This window comes from Hemitrygon akajei, chromosome 13 (genome assembly GCF_048418815.1).
Source record: "Hemitrygon akajei chromosome 13, sHemAka1.3, whole genome shotgun sequence".
Lineage (NCBI taxonomy): Eukaryota > Metazoa > Chordata > Chondrichthyes > Myliobatiformes > Dasyatidae > Hemitrygon > Hemitrygon akajei.
Window position 1 is genome coordinate 44303007 of NC_133136.1, and position 13005 is coordinate 44316011.

At 41.1% G+C, this 13005-nt stretch overlaps 1 protein-coding gene across 2 annotated transcripts in view; it reads left to right on the forward strand.

Annotated features, from left to right (window-relative positions):
- The window catches only part of kif2a (kinesin family member 2a), a 112578-nt gene that overhangs the window by 59229 nt on the left and 40344 nt on the right, over positions 1-13005 (forward strand). For both annotated transcript variants that reach the window (XM_073064506.1, XM_073064507.1), the window contains exon 9: positions 11001-11163. In XM_073064506.1, the coding sequence (XP_072920607.1) occupies positions 11001-11163 (163 nt within the window). The remainder of the gene's footprint in view (positions 1-11000; positions 11164-13005) is intronic.

Here is a 13005-nt window from a genome sequence, read left to right on the forward strand (position 1 = left end):
AAGTGGAACAGGATCCAGAGGAGGATAACACCCAGTAGAAATAGTTCAAAGCTAATTCAGCATAGTGCAAATACATCTGAGTAGGGGAGTAGAGAATTAAATTTGCAGCAGCGCCCACACAGTAATTGAGACGAATCGGTCAAGAAAATGGTATCTGCAGAAAGACTGAGAAGTTGGAGGTCCCCACAGTGGAAAGTACTTTAGTCCAGAGAAATGTAGTCTTAGCAGGACCTATAGTGTTGAATTGCAGATTTGGGAGCTATTAGCCCGGAAAACCTTCCTTGTGTCACACCAGATCGCTTTGCTAAAACTGTTCTTTTTAAATTCAAATTAATTGATCAAACTAAATCTGAAACAACGTTTATGTGATGCTCTTTCAGGCAAGTTAGCATGCTTGAGTGATTTTTAGCTGTGGTGGAAGATTGTTCCAAACTCTGAAAGCCCCTGACCTTGGTACTATCTTAAGGAATTTACCTTTAAATCCAGAAAGATTCTTAGTACTATTTTGTTTTGGAATCTTGCACTCAACTATGTCCATCCTTAAGCAAAACAGTAATGCTTTAATTTGGAGTTTAAAGCAGGTAATATTAGAGAAACAAAGCAGGGGGCAGGCAATATCTGGAAAGAGAAACACAAATATTTCAGTTCAATAGCACTTTGAATTTCCTTTTAACAGAATTCAAGACTCTCCATTCAGTGCTCTTGTGATTTCTCTTGCCTCCTTGTGTTATTATATATTTTACTCTTCAACTCTTATTTCTTTTGTCTGTCTTCTATATTTTCTTTATTTTACTTTTGTCTTTTTTTTCCCCTGCTCTCTCTGGAGCTTTCTTTCTCTTTACTTGTTTGTGTTTGTATCCACTCCGTCTCCTCTTCAGAGACCAAATTGCCTTCCACATGAAGTAGGAGGAATTTTCGTTGTTTGTAGGGAGCACTAAAACTCTGTGGTAAAATAATCCTACTTCAAGATGAGTATGTATTTTAATCTGACAGTTGACCACTCTTGGCAGATGAAATTGATTGCTGCCTGATTTTAGGAATTAGTTGTGCTATTGAACTTGGATTAAACAGTTAATTCAGAAAAAGTAGAATTTCTGTTGATTTTTGATCTCATTTAAGTTTCTCCAAAATGAGAAATTCTGTATTATATAACAACAGGATCTCAGGTAGTTTCACCATTACTTGGGCAGTTGTCCATAGAAAACAAATGATGTGGAGTACAGAAAACAGCACAGTACTCTCCTGATGCCATGACTTTCATATAACCACCTAAAAATGTTATAGAAGTTTTTAGATGTTTAATTCCAGATTCATTTATACTACTGTAATTGGTAATATTGTTTACAAAACACTGGTCATGTACAACCAAGCTACGGTATTTGTTTCTCTATTCAAGCTTAGATTATTGTTCCTTAAAATGTATGTCAGGATTGGTCCCCAGAAACAGTCAATCGCACATCTACCTTGAAAAAGTTCAGAATGCCGAGTTAGAAGAAGTGAAGAAGAGTAGGAAGAAGTATTTGTATTTGATGAACCTTGCTGTTACAAGAGAGTGACCAGGTTCTCACTAATACAAGTTAATATTTAGAACATAGGAGCAGAATTAGGCCATTCAGCCTATTGAGTCTGCTACGCCATTCCATAATGGCTGATCCCGGATCCCACTCAACCCTATACATTTGCCTTCTTGCCATTTTCTTTGGTGCCCTGGCTTATCAGGAAATGATCAACGACCGCCATAAATATACGCATGGACTTGGCCTTCATTGCAGAGCATTCCCCAGATCTCTTGCTAAAAAAATTTCCTCCTTACTTCTGTTCTGAAAGGTTTGTCCCTGAATTTTGAGGCTGTGCCTTCCAGTTCTGGATACCCCAACAATAGGAAGCATCCTCTCCACATTCACCCTATCTAGTCCTTTCAACATTCTGGAAGTTTCAAAGAGATTCCCCCCTCAACCCCCCACATTCACGTAAATTCCAGTGAGTACAGGCCCAAAGCTGCCAAGTGCTCCTCATATGTTAACCCCTTCATTCCTGGAATCATTCTGGGTGAACCTCCTGGGCTCCCTCTAATGACAACAAATCCTTTCTGAAATATGAGGCCCAAAGCTGTTGACAATGCTCTTAAAAGCGGCCTGACTAGTTTCTTATAAAGGCTGTGCATTATCTTGCTTTTATATTCACGTCTCCATCTACGTCAATGGAGCTGTAGTGGAATGTGTATCAAGCTTCAAATTCCTTGGTGTCCACATTTCTGAGGGTCTCACCTGGTCCCTAAGCTCCTCTATCCTGATCCTGCAGAGCATCAAGAAAGCTCACCTCTGTCTCAGGATACTGACGGACTTTTACTGCTGTCCTATTGAGAGCATACTCACCAACTGCATCTCAGTGTGGTATGGCAGTTGTCTCGTATCGGACTGCAAAGCACTCCAGCGTGTGGTGAAAACTGCCCAGCAGATTATCGGCACCCAATTCCCCGCCATTGAGAACATCTACCATAAATGCTGCCTGGGCAGGACGAAAAGCATTATCAAGGATGCATCTCACCCTAACCATGAACTTTTTACTCTTTTCCCCCCCAACTGGTAGGCGTTACAGGAGCCTTGGCTCCTGCACCAGCAGGCACAGGAAGAGCTTCTTCCCTGAGGCTGTGACCCTGCTGAATCTCACATCACAGCGCTAAGCAGTATTGCACACATATTGTACTGTCTCAGTACTTTTATATTTGTGTGCTGTAGCACTTCTAATTCACAGTTATTTGTAAATAACACTATTCTTTGCATTTCTGGTTTGATGCTAACTGCATTTCATTGGCTTTGTATCTGTGCTTGGCACAATGACAATAAAGTTGACTCTAATCTAATCTAATATTCTATACCCCTTGAAGCAAATGCCAACATTGCATTTGTCTTCCTTTCCCACAGGTTCAACCTGTAAGTTAACCTTCTGGGAGTCTTGCACGAGGACACTTAAATCCCTCTGCACCTCTGATGTTTAAGCCTTCTCCCCATCTAGATCATAGCCCGCACTATTGTTCCTTTTACCACAATGCATTATCATACATTTTCCAACACTGTATTCCATCTGCCACTTTTTTGCCCATTCTTCCAATTTATGCAAGTCCAGCTGCAGTAACATTGCTTCCTCAACTCTACCTACCCCTCCACTTATTTTTGTATTATTTGCAAACTTTCCCACAAAGCCATCAATTCCACTTTCTAAACAATGTGAAAAGTAGCAGTTCTATTACTGACTCCTGAGGAACACCACTACTCGCCAGCAGCCAACCAGAAAAGGCCCCTTTTATTCCCAGTCGCTGCCTCATGCCTGTCAGCCATTCCGCTATCCATGCCAGTATCTTTCCTGTAACGCCATAGGATTTTGTCTTGTTTAGCAGCTTCATGTGTGGCACCTTATCAAATGCTTTCTGAAAATCCAAGTAAATGACATCCACTGCTTCTCTTTTGTCCACCCCGCTTATTACTTCCTCGAAGAACTCTTTTAACAGATTTGTCAGGCAACATTTCCCTTTACAGAAACAATGCTGACTTTGACTTATTCTATCATTAGTTTCCAAGTACTTCGAAATCTCAACCTTAATAATAGACTCCAACACTTTCCCAGCTACTGAGGTTATACTAACTAGCCTATAATTTCCTTTCTTTTGCCTTCCTCCCTTCTTAAAGAGTGGAGTGACATTTGCAATCTTCTAGTCCTCTACAACCATGCAAGAATCAAGTGATGCTCGAAAGATCATGACCAATGCATCCGTTACCTCTTTAGCAACCTCTCTCAGCACTCTGGGATGTAGTCCATCTGGTCCAGGTGACTTATCCATCTTAAGATCTTTGAGTTTGCCTAGCACTTTTTCCTGCTCACTCCTGCTATTTATTTTACACACTTGCTTTTTCAAGTGTGTAAAATAAATAAGAGAGATGAAAATGGATATAGGACTGCTAGAAAATTAGGCCGGAGAAATCAAGGAGATGGCAGAAGAACTAGAAGAATATTTTGCATCAGTCTTTACTGTGGAAGACATTAGCAGTGTGCCAGGTGTTGAAGGGTGTGAGGGGAAAAGAACTGAGTGCAGTTACTATTACAAGGGAGAAGGTGCTCAAAAAGCTGAAAGACCTAAGGGTACCAAAGTTACCCAGGTCAGATGAACCACACCCTACCGTTCTAAAAGAGGTAGCAGTAGAGATTGTGGAGGCATTAGTAATGATTTTTCCAAAATCATTGGACTCTGGCATAGTGCCAGAGGACTGGAAAACTGCAAATATCCCTCCACTCTTTAAGAAAGGAGGAAGGCAGCAGAAAGGAAATTATAGACCAGTTAGCCTGACCTTCATGGTTGGGAAGATGTTGGAATCAATTATTAAGATTGAGGTTATGGAGTACTTGGTGGCACATGACAAGATGGGCAAAGTCAGCATGGTTTCCTTAAGGGAAAATCTTGCCTGACGAACCTGTTGGAATTCTTTGAGGAGATTACAAGTAGGATAGTGGATGTTGTATATTAGGACTTTGAGAAGGCCTTTGACAAGGTGCCACACATGAGGCTGCTTATGAAGTTAAGAGCCCATGGTTTTACAGGAATGTTGCTGGCACGGTTAGAGCATTGACTGATTGGTAGGAGGCAGTGAGTGGGAATAAAAGGATCCTTTTCTGGTTGGCTGCCAGTGACCAGTGGTGTTCTGCAGGGGTCAGTGTTGGGACCGCTTTTTATGTTGATTTAGATTATGGAATATGATTTGTTGCCATGTTTGCAGATGACACGAAGATTGGTGGAGGGGCAGGTAGTGTTGAGGAAAGGCTGCAAAAGGACAGACAGATTAGGAGAATGGGCAAGAAAGTGGCAAATGAAATAAAATGTTGGAAAATGCATTTATAATGAATATTATGTACAACAGAACAGTCAATATAACATAGAAATACAGTTGTGTCAGCATGGATCAGTCTGATGGCCTGGTGGAAGAAGCTGTTCTGGAGCCTGTTGGTCCCAGTTTTTGTGCTGCATAACATTCCCTGGATGGTAGCAGCTGGAACAGTTTGTGGTTGGGGTGATTTGGGTCTCCAGTGATCCTTCGGGTCCTTTTTACACACTTGTCTTTGTAAATGTTCTGAATCATGGGAAGTTCACATCTACAGATGTGCTGGGCTATCCGCACCATTCTCTGTGGAGTCCTGCAATTGAAGGAAGTACAGTTCCCATACCAGGCAGTAACGCAGCCAGTCAGGATGCTCTCAATCGTGCTCCTATGGAAAGTTCTTAGAATTTGGAGGGGTGGGGCTGTACGAAAGTTCTTCAACCGTCTGAGGTGAGAGAGGTGCTGTTGTGTCTTTTTCACCACATAGCCGATATGTACAGACCACGTGAGATCCTCGGTGATGTTTATGCCGAGCAATTTAAAGCTGTTGACCCTCTCAACCCCAGATGCATTGGTGTCTATAAGGGTTTGCCTGTCTCCATTCATCCTTCCTCCTGTAGTCCACAACCAGCTCCTTTTTTTTTTGCGACATTGAGGGAGAGGTTGTTTTCTTGACACCACTGTGTCAGGGTGATGACTTCCTCTCTGAAGGCTGCCTCATTATTATTTGAGATTAGTCCAATCAGTATAGTGTTGTCAGCAAATTTAATTAGCAGATTGGAGCTGTGCGTGGCGACACAGTCATGGGTATACATGACAGATGCAAAGTACCCATTAAGTTTACCTGCCATTTCATTCTCCCCAATTACTACCTCACCATATCATTTTCCAGTGGTCCAATATCAACTCTCATCTCTCTTGTACTCTTTAAATAACTGAAAAAAACTTTTGGTATCCTGCTGTATTTTATTGGCTAGTCTGCCCTCATATTTCACCTCTTCCCTTCTTATAGCTTTTGTAGTTGCCTTTTGTTGGATTTTAAAAGCTTCCTAATCATCCAACTTCCCACTCAGTTTTGCTACCTTGTATGCCCTTTCCTTAGTGTTTATGCAGCCATTTGTCAGTCACGGTTGCCTACCCCTACCATTTGAGCCTCTTTGGGACATATCTATCCTGTGCCTTGTGAACTATTCCCAGAAACGTCAGCCATCTGTGCTCTGCTATGTGAATTTTGCTTCTCCTCCTCTAATTGCAGTTTGACTTCAGTCATATGATCACTGCCTCCTAAGGGTTCCTGTACATTAAGCTGCATAAGAAGATCTGGGTTATTTCACAACACCCAATCTTAGATAGACTTTCCCTGAGTAGGCTCAAGCACAAGTTGCTCTAAAAAGCCATCTCAGGCATTCAACAAATTCCCTCTCTTGCAATCCAACAACAACCTGACTTTGCAAATCCCCTTGCATATTGAAGCCCTCCATTACAATTGTGTCATTACCCTTATTATGTGCCTCTTCCAGTACTCTTTGCAATCTCAACTCCCTGTCCTGGCTACTGTGTGGAGACTTAGGTATGATTCCCATAATGCTTTTTTACTCTTTCAATTTCTTATCTCCACCTACAGAGATTCAACATTCTCTGACCCTGTATCACCTCTTTCTAAAGATGTAATTCCATCTCTTACCAACAGAGCCACACCACTGCCTATGCCAGGGATGGGCAAACTTTTTGACTTGTGGGCCACAAAGGGTTCTAAAATTTGACAGGGGGGCCGGACCAGGAGCAGATGGACGGAGTGTTTTGGTAATACACCTCATAAGAGAAAATAAAATATCATGGGATATGTAGAAAACATGTGCTTTAATTTCAATTGAAAATGAACAAATGCATTACAACAAAATATCTGTCTTTGAAGTCCCATGGTATTTAGCTATTTATTGAAATGACTTTTAAAACACTGAAAATTAAATGAATAAAATACAGCTTTTTTAAATAGTAACAGTTATTATTTTAAAGCACTGAAAATTCTGTTATCCTTCAAGATATTATCATCATTACTCTCCTGACTGTCTTTATTTCAAAAACGGTAGGAGATGCAGGTCTACTTGTCCTGCTCCTTCTTATTCAATTGTCCCCTGTGCCAAAACTCAACAACGACCAGCACAAGGACAGAACAGTGACAGCGCGCCAGTATGCGGAGCGCGTTATTTGATCTGGAGCGCATTTTTTATTTTGAGAATGTACGTGCACCTGCGCACTACTCATGTCTATCACTTAACAGAAATGACATGTAACATGTAAGGCTTATTGAAAAAAATATTTTCAAATGCATTTTTTACATAACACAACGAAGAAACTTATTTTTAATTTCAGTGGGAACAGTGTTGTTGGTCTCCCTTTTTAGCCAGTGCATCAAAGTCTGGATTTAGTTTTGTTGTGGCGATTCTCAGGATGGATCTGAGGTGTTGGTCAGTTAACTTGGATCTGTGGCGGGCTTTGTTGATGTTCATGACGCTGAACGCCTGTTCACACAAATAGGTCGAGCCGAACAACGCCAGCATCTTCTGTGCCGTCCTCCGGAGGTTTGGAAACACCTCTTTACCAAGTGAAGCATAAAAGTCATTCAGTTTAAGAGAGTTGAACTTCTCTTTTAAGATGGGGTCAGACTGAAGGTCGATCAGTTCCAGCTGTAGCTCCTCTGGTGCTGTTTCAGGATCTTGTGACAGGGGACAGGCCACCAACTGAAGTGACTTGTCAATTTTTTCAAAATCAGAAAAGCGACGGCAGAATTCTCTGTGCAGCGCATCCAGTGACTCGCTGTATTTTTTTCACATTTGCGCCGGCCTCTTCCAGCGTGGCTAGTGTGGGAAAATGAGTGAATAACTTATTCAAAATTTGCCTGGAGAAAAAAGCCAGCTTGGATTTAAAGGCTTTCACGTTTGTGTACATGTCATGCACAAACTGATCCTTCCCCTGTAGCTTCACGTTCAGTTCATTCATGTGTGAAAATATATCCACAGCAAACGCAAAGTCACAAAGCCAGCTCTTGTTGCTTAGCTCAGGAAATTCGCTGGCCTTCCTCAGTAACTCCAAAAATGCACCGATCTCCTCTTTGAGCTCCCATACTCGTTGAAACACTTTGCCCAAACTTAACCAGCGGACACGGGAGTGATAAAGTAGGTCCTGGTGATCCGCATCAGTTTCCTCCAGGAACGTGATGAACTGACGGTGCTGAAGTCCCCTTGCACGTATAAAGTTGACAAGTTTTACGACAGGATTCACAACATGATTCAGCTGTAATACTGATTTACATAGAGATTCCTGGTGGATGATGCAGTGAAGGAAAATAACATCCTGGTCAGGATTTTCATCTTTCACTTTATTCTGTATTCTCCTCAGCAGGCTGACATTTTTCCCTGTCAAATTAGGAGATCCATCTGTGGTGACGTTGATAAGTTTACTCCAAGGGAGCTTCATATTTTCGATGACAGCAGACACCCGGTCATACAAGTCCTCTCCCCGTGTTTTTCCTTTCAGAGACTCCATTGTCAAAAACTCCTCCGTTATTTCAAAAGTATTGTTAATTCCTCGGATAAAAATGAGGAGCTGAGCAGTGTCTTTTACATCGTTGCTTTCATCCAGTGCTAATGAATATAACGTGAACGACTCTGCCTTTTTATTTAAGTCGCTGGTTATATCTTCATCTATCAGTTCCACACGGCGAGTCACTGTCCTGCGTGATAAACTGATTTTTTCAAATTTGTCTTTGCTCTCCGGACACAATACACCTGCTGTCTCCACCATACATTCTTTTAAAAACTCGCCTTCAGACAGAGGCTTGCTGGCCTTTGCTAATTTGAATGACAGCATAAAACTCGCCTTGGTACTTGACTCATGAATGGCAGTTTGACAGTGAAAAAAATTTTGTTGAGCCTGTAAATTAGCTGCCAACCTCTGAGCATTAGCTTCCCGTTCTTTCGTTGACTGGTTGCTAGCATAGTTGGCATGTTTTGTGGCAAAGTGACGGCTGATATTATATTCTTTAAAAACCGCCACAGTCTCTTGGCATATCAGGCATACAGCAGTTGATCGGTGTTCGGTAAAAAGATATTTAGTTGTCCACTCCTTATTAAACACCCGACATTCTCTATCCACTTTTCTTTTCTTAGCTCCACTCATCTTTACAGAAGGGGTGAGAGGTCAAAGAGTAAAGCGCAAATGTGGAATAATACGCTGCACCTCAACAAAGTTCAATGTATATAGAGTGCGTCATCTATTGGGAAAACGCCAGAATTGCGGGGAAAAAACGTTAACAAGGTTTATTAATATAATTTCATCAAGTTCTGCGGGCCGGATTAAAAAGCTTAACGGGCCGCATATGGCCCCCGGGCCGTAGTTTGCCCATGCCTGGCCTATGCCTTCCAGCTTGTCCTTTTGATACAAAGTATATCCTTTGATGTTAAGCTCCCAACTATGACCGTCTTTCAGCTGTGATTCAGTGTCATACCGACCAATCTCTAATTACACTACGTGTTTGTTCAGTTTATTCCAAAAGCTACGTGCATTTAAGTACAGCACCTTCAGTCCTGCATTCTTCATCCTTTGGTTTCTGTGGTACAATTTAACTCTTTGCTGTGTCTGCATTTGTACCCAATCATTGGCTTGCCCTTCCTTGCATTCATGTTATACCCATCATCTTCTTGTAAACCTGCTGGCTCATCCTCAGCTGTATCATCCTAGTTTCCATCCCCCTGCCATATTAGTTTAAAGCACTCCAAATGGCACTAGTAAATCTGCCTGCAAAAATATTGGTCCCCTACAGATTTAAGTGCAATCTATCCCTTTTGTACAGGTCCCACCTGCCCCCTGCTATAATTCTTCAGTCATGCATTTGTATATTACCTCATTATATCCTATCCTCACTGTCGCGTGGCACAGGCAGCAATCCCAAGGTTACTACCCTTGAGGTTCTGCTTCCCAGCTTCCTTCCTGACTCCCTATATTCTTTTTTTCAGGACCTCCTCCCTTTTTCTTCCTATATCATTGGTACCAATATGTATCATGACTTCTGGCTGTTCACCCTCCCTTTTCAGGATATTGTGGATGTGCCCAGAAACATCTTGGACCCTGGCACTTGGGAGGTACACTACCATCCGTGTTTCCTTTTTGCGTCCACAGAATTGCCTACCCCCCTGACTATAATGTCCCCTGTATCTGCTGCCCTCTTCTTCAGTTCCATACCCTTCTAAGCCACAGGGCCAGACTCAGTGCCAGAGGCATGGCTGCTGATGCTTCCCCCAGGTGTATCATCCCCCAAAACAGTACTGAAAATGGAGTATTTACTGTCGAGGGGGATGGCCACAGATGTTTACCCTTTCCTTTCCTGACAAGTCACTCATTTATCTGTCTCCTGTAGCTTTGGGGTGACTACCATCCTGTAGCTCCTGTCTATCACTCTCACTTACCCTAACAAGCCGAAGGTCATTGAGCTGCAGCTTCAGTTCCCTAACACGGTCTCTAAGGAGCTACATCTCAATGCACCTGGTGCAGATGTGGCCATCAGGGAGGCTGGGAGTCTCCTGGAAATTCTCCCATCTGACACCCAGAACAGAACACTGGGTCTGATGATGTGCCTGCTATTTTCTCTTAGAGTTGAATAAGGAAAGAACTTACCTGGACTTCAGGAATGCTCCTGTTGTGTCTGCACAGTACTCCCATTTAGTTCAACATGTTTGAATGCAATTTATTGCTAGGTTCCCATAAAGAGACCAACATTCTGTTTAGTGAAGGGCAATTGGTTCTTCTCAATTTGATGTACTATATTGGCCTGGGTAAGCTGGGGAAGTCATATATCAATCACAAGTTTACCTCCGTTTTACGCTGTTAATGATAAATATTTGGTTGGATTCAACTTTAGGGTTGTTGAACATAAATGGGACATGATGCCTTGGAGTCACCTGTTAACTTTCATTGTTACTAACCAAAATATCATCACCTGTTGGGAAGCTTGAAATGTAATCAAACATACTCCTTTTGTAGAACTATTCTGAAAATGTAATAGCATGTGGTTTTGAAAAGTTTGTTCAAAACAGTGATGCCAAGTGAAATATAACTTGCCTTAATCTCTTTCAGAAAATGCAATAAGAGATCTGGATGTAATTACAATTCCTAGTAAGGATGTCGTAATGGTTCATGAACCAAAACAAAAGGTGGATTTAACAAAGTACTTAGAAAATCAAACTTTTCGTTTTGATTATGCCTTTGATGAGACTGCAACTAATGAAATGGTTTACAGGTATGAACAACTTTTTACTTGAGAAGTAATTGCCTTTGAACTGATGATTAAAATATACTTTATTATGTATACCTCGTTAATATAAATAGCCAATCAGCTAATCATGTGGCACCAACTCATTGTATAAAAGAATACAGACGTGAGTAAGGGGTTTAGTTCTTGTTCAGGACCAAACATCAGAATGGTGAAGAAATGTGATCTAAGTGACTTTGACCATGGAATGATTGTTGGTGCCAAGCAGGCTAGTTTGAGTATTAAAAAAAATTGCTGATCTTTTGGGATTTTCTCTCATAAGTCTGTAGAGTTTACAGAGAATGGTGCAAAAAACAAACATCCTGTGAGTATAAGTTCTGTGGGTAAATATGCTTTGTTAATGAGAGGTCAGAAGAGAGGAGAATGGTTCAGCTAAAGGGAAGGAGACAGTAACTGAAATAACCAAGTCTTACAACAGTGGTGTGCAGAAGAGCATCTCTGAACTCACAATATTTCAGACTTTGAAGTGGATAGACTACAGCAGCAGAAGACCACAATGATACATTCAGTGTCTACTTTATTAGTTATCTTCTGAATGCATATGACCTGAGCTTTACAGTTGCTAAGTCCAACTCTTAGCTTCAGCAGTGGAATTACTTTCATTGGTAATACATATTATTTCAGAATGCAGCACTCTTGTCACCTTTTGAAGTCAATTAGGATGGGCAGTGGTTAGGTTGAGTGAAATAAATTAATTAAAAAGACACAATTAAAAAATTTGCTTCTTAGGTGTGTAGTGATGTGAATTGTTACCAACATCTTGCAATTTTTTTCCTTTAATCTACCCAGATTTCTGCTTTTTCACCCTTGTTAATATCATACCTTTTCATTTATGCGCATCTTCTCATACCCAGCTCTCACACCATTTAAGGTGAATATGATGCTTTTATTCCTTTTGGTAAGTGCATTTCTGTACAGAATCTCTACGTTGGCAAATTAACCTATTCTGACCTTTTTTGCATTCTTACAAACCTTTGAGATGCTTGCTTATCTTCTTGACTGGTACCTTGTTATTATTTTCTGTATTTTCCTCGAAGCTGAAATAACTTGCTAACATTAGGATTTATTACTGGGATCATTCTTTAGACTATTGTGACATTATCTTTGCAAATCTCCCATCCACACCCATATCTTCGTCCCTTCAATTGATTGGTTCATTATTGTCACATGTACCGAGATTCAGTGAAAAACTTTTTTGCATGCCATCGATAGATAAGATCAAAACATAGATAAGTACTTAAGGGTAGTGCAAAGAGAAAGCACAATGTAGGTATACAAAGTGCAAGAGCCATGATGAGCTAGACTGAGAGATCAAGTGTTCATCTCATTGCTACCATCAGAGCATACTCAATATTTTAGGAACAGATTTTTCCTTTTGCCATCAGATTTCTGAATGGACCATGATCCCATGAATACTACCACACATTTTGCTCACTTCTTGCACTAATTTTTGATATTTATTGTAACATAGTAGCTTATTTTGGATTGCATTGTATAGTTGCTGCAAAACAGTATATTTCATGCAGTATGATAATAAACCTGATTCTGATCTATATTGTATAAGGAACCTTAATAACAGGATAGAGTTAGTCCTTGAGCCTGGTGGCACATATTCTCAAGCATTTGCATTTTCTGCCTGATGGAAGGGAGTGCCACTTTTCTGCCAGTGTGGGGGATGGTTCTTGATCATCTTGACTGCTTTCCAGAGGCAGTTGGAAGTGGAGACAGGTTCAATGGAGGGAGGTTTGTTTTCTCACAATTTATTGTAATTTCTTGCAGTCTTGGGTAGAGCAATTGCTGCACCCAGCT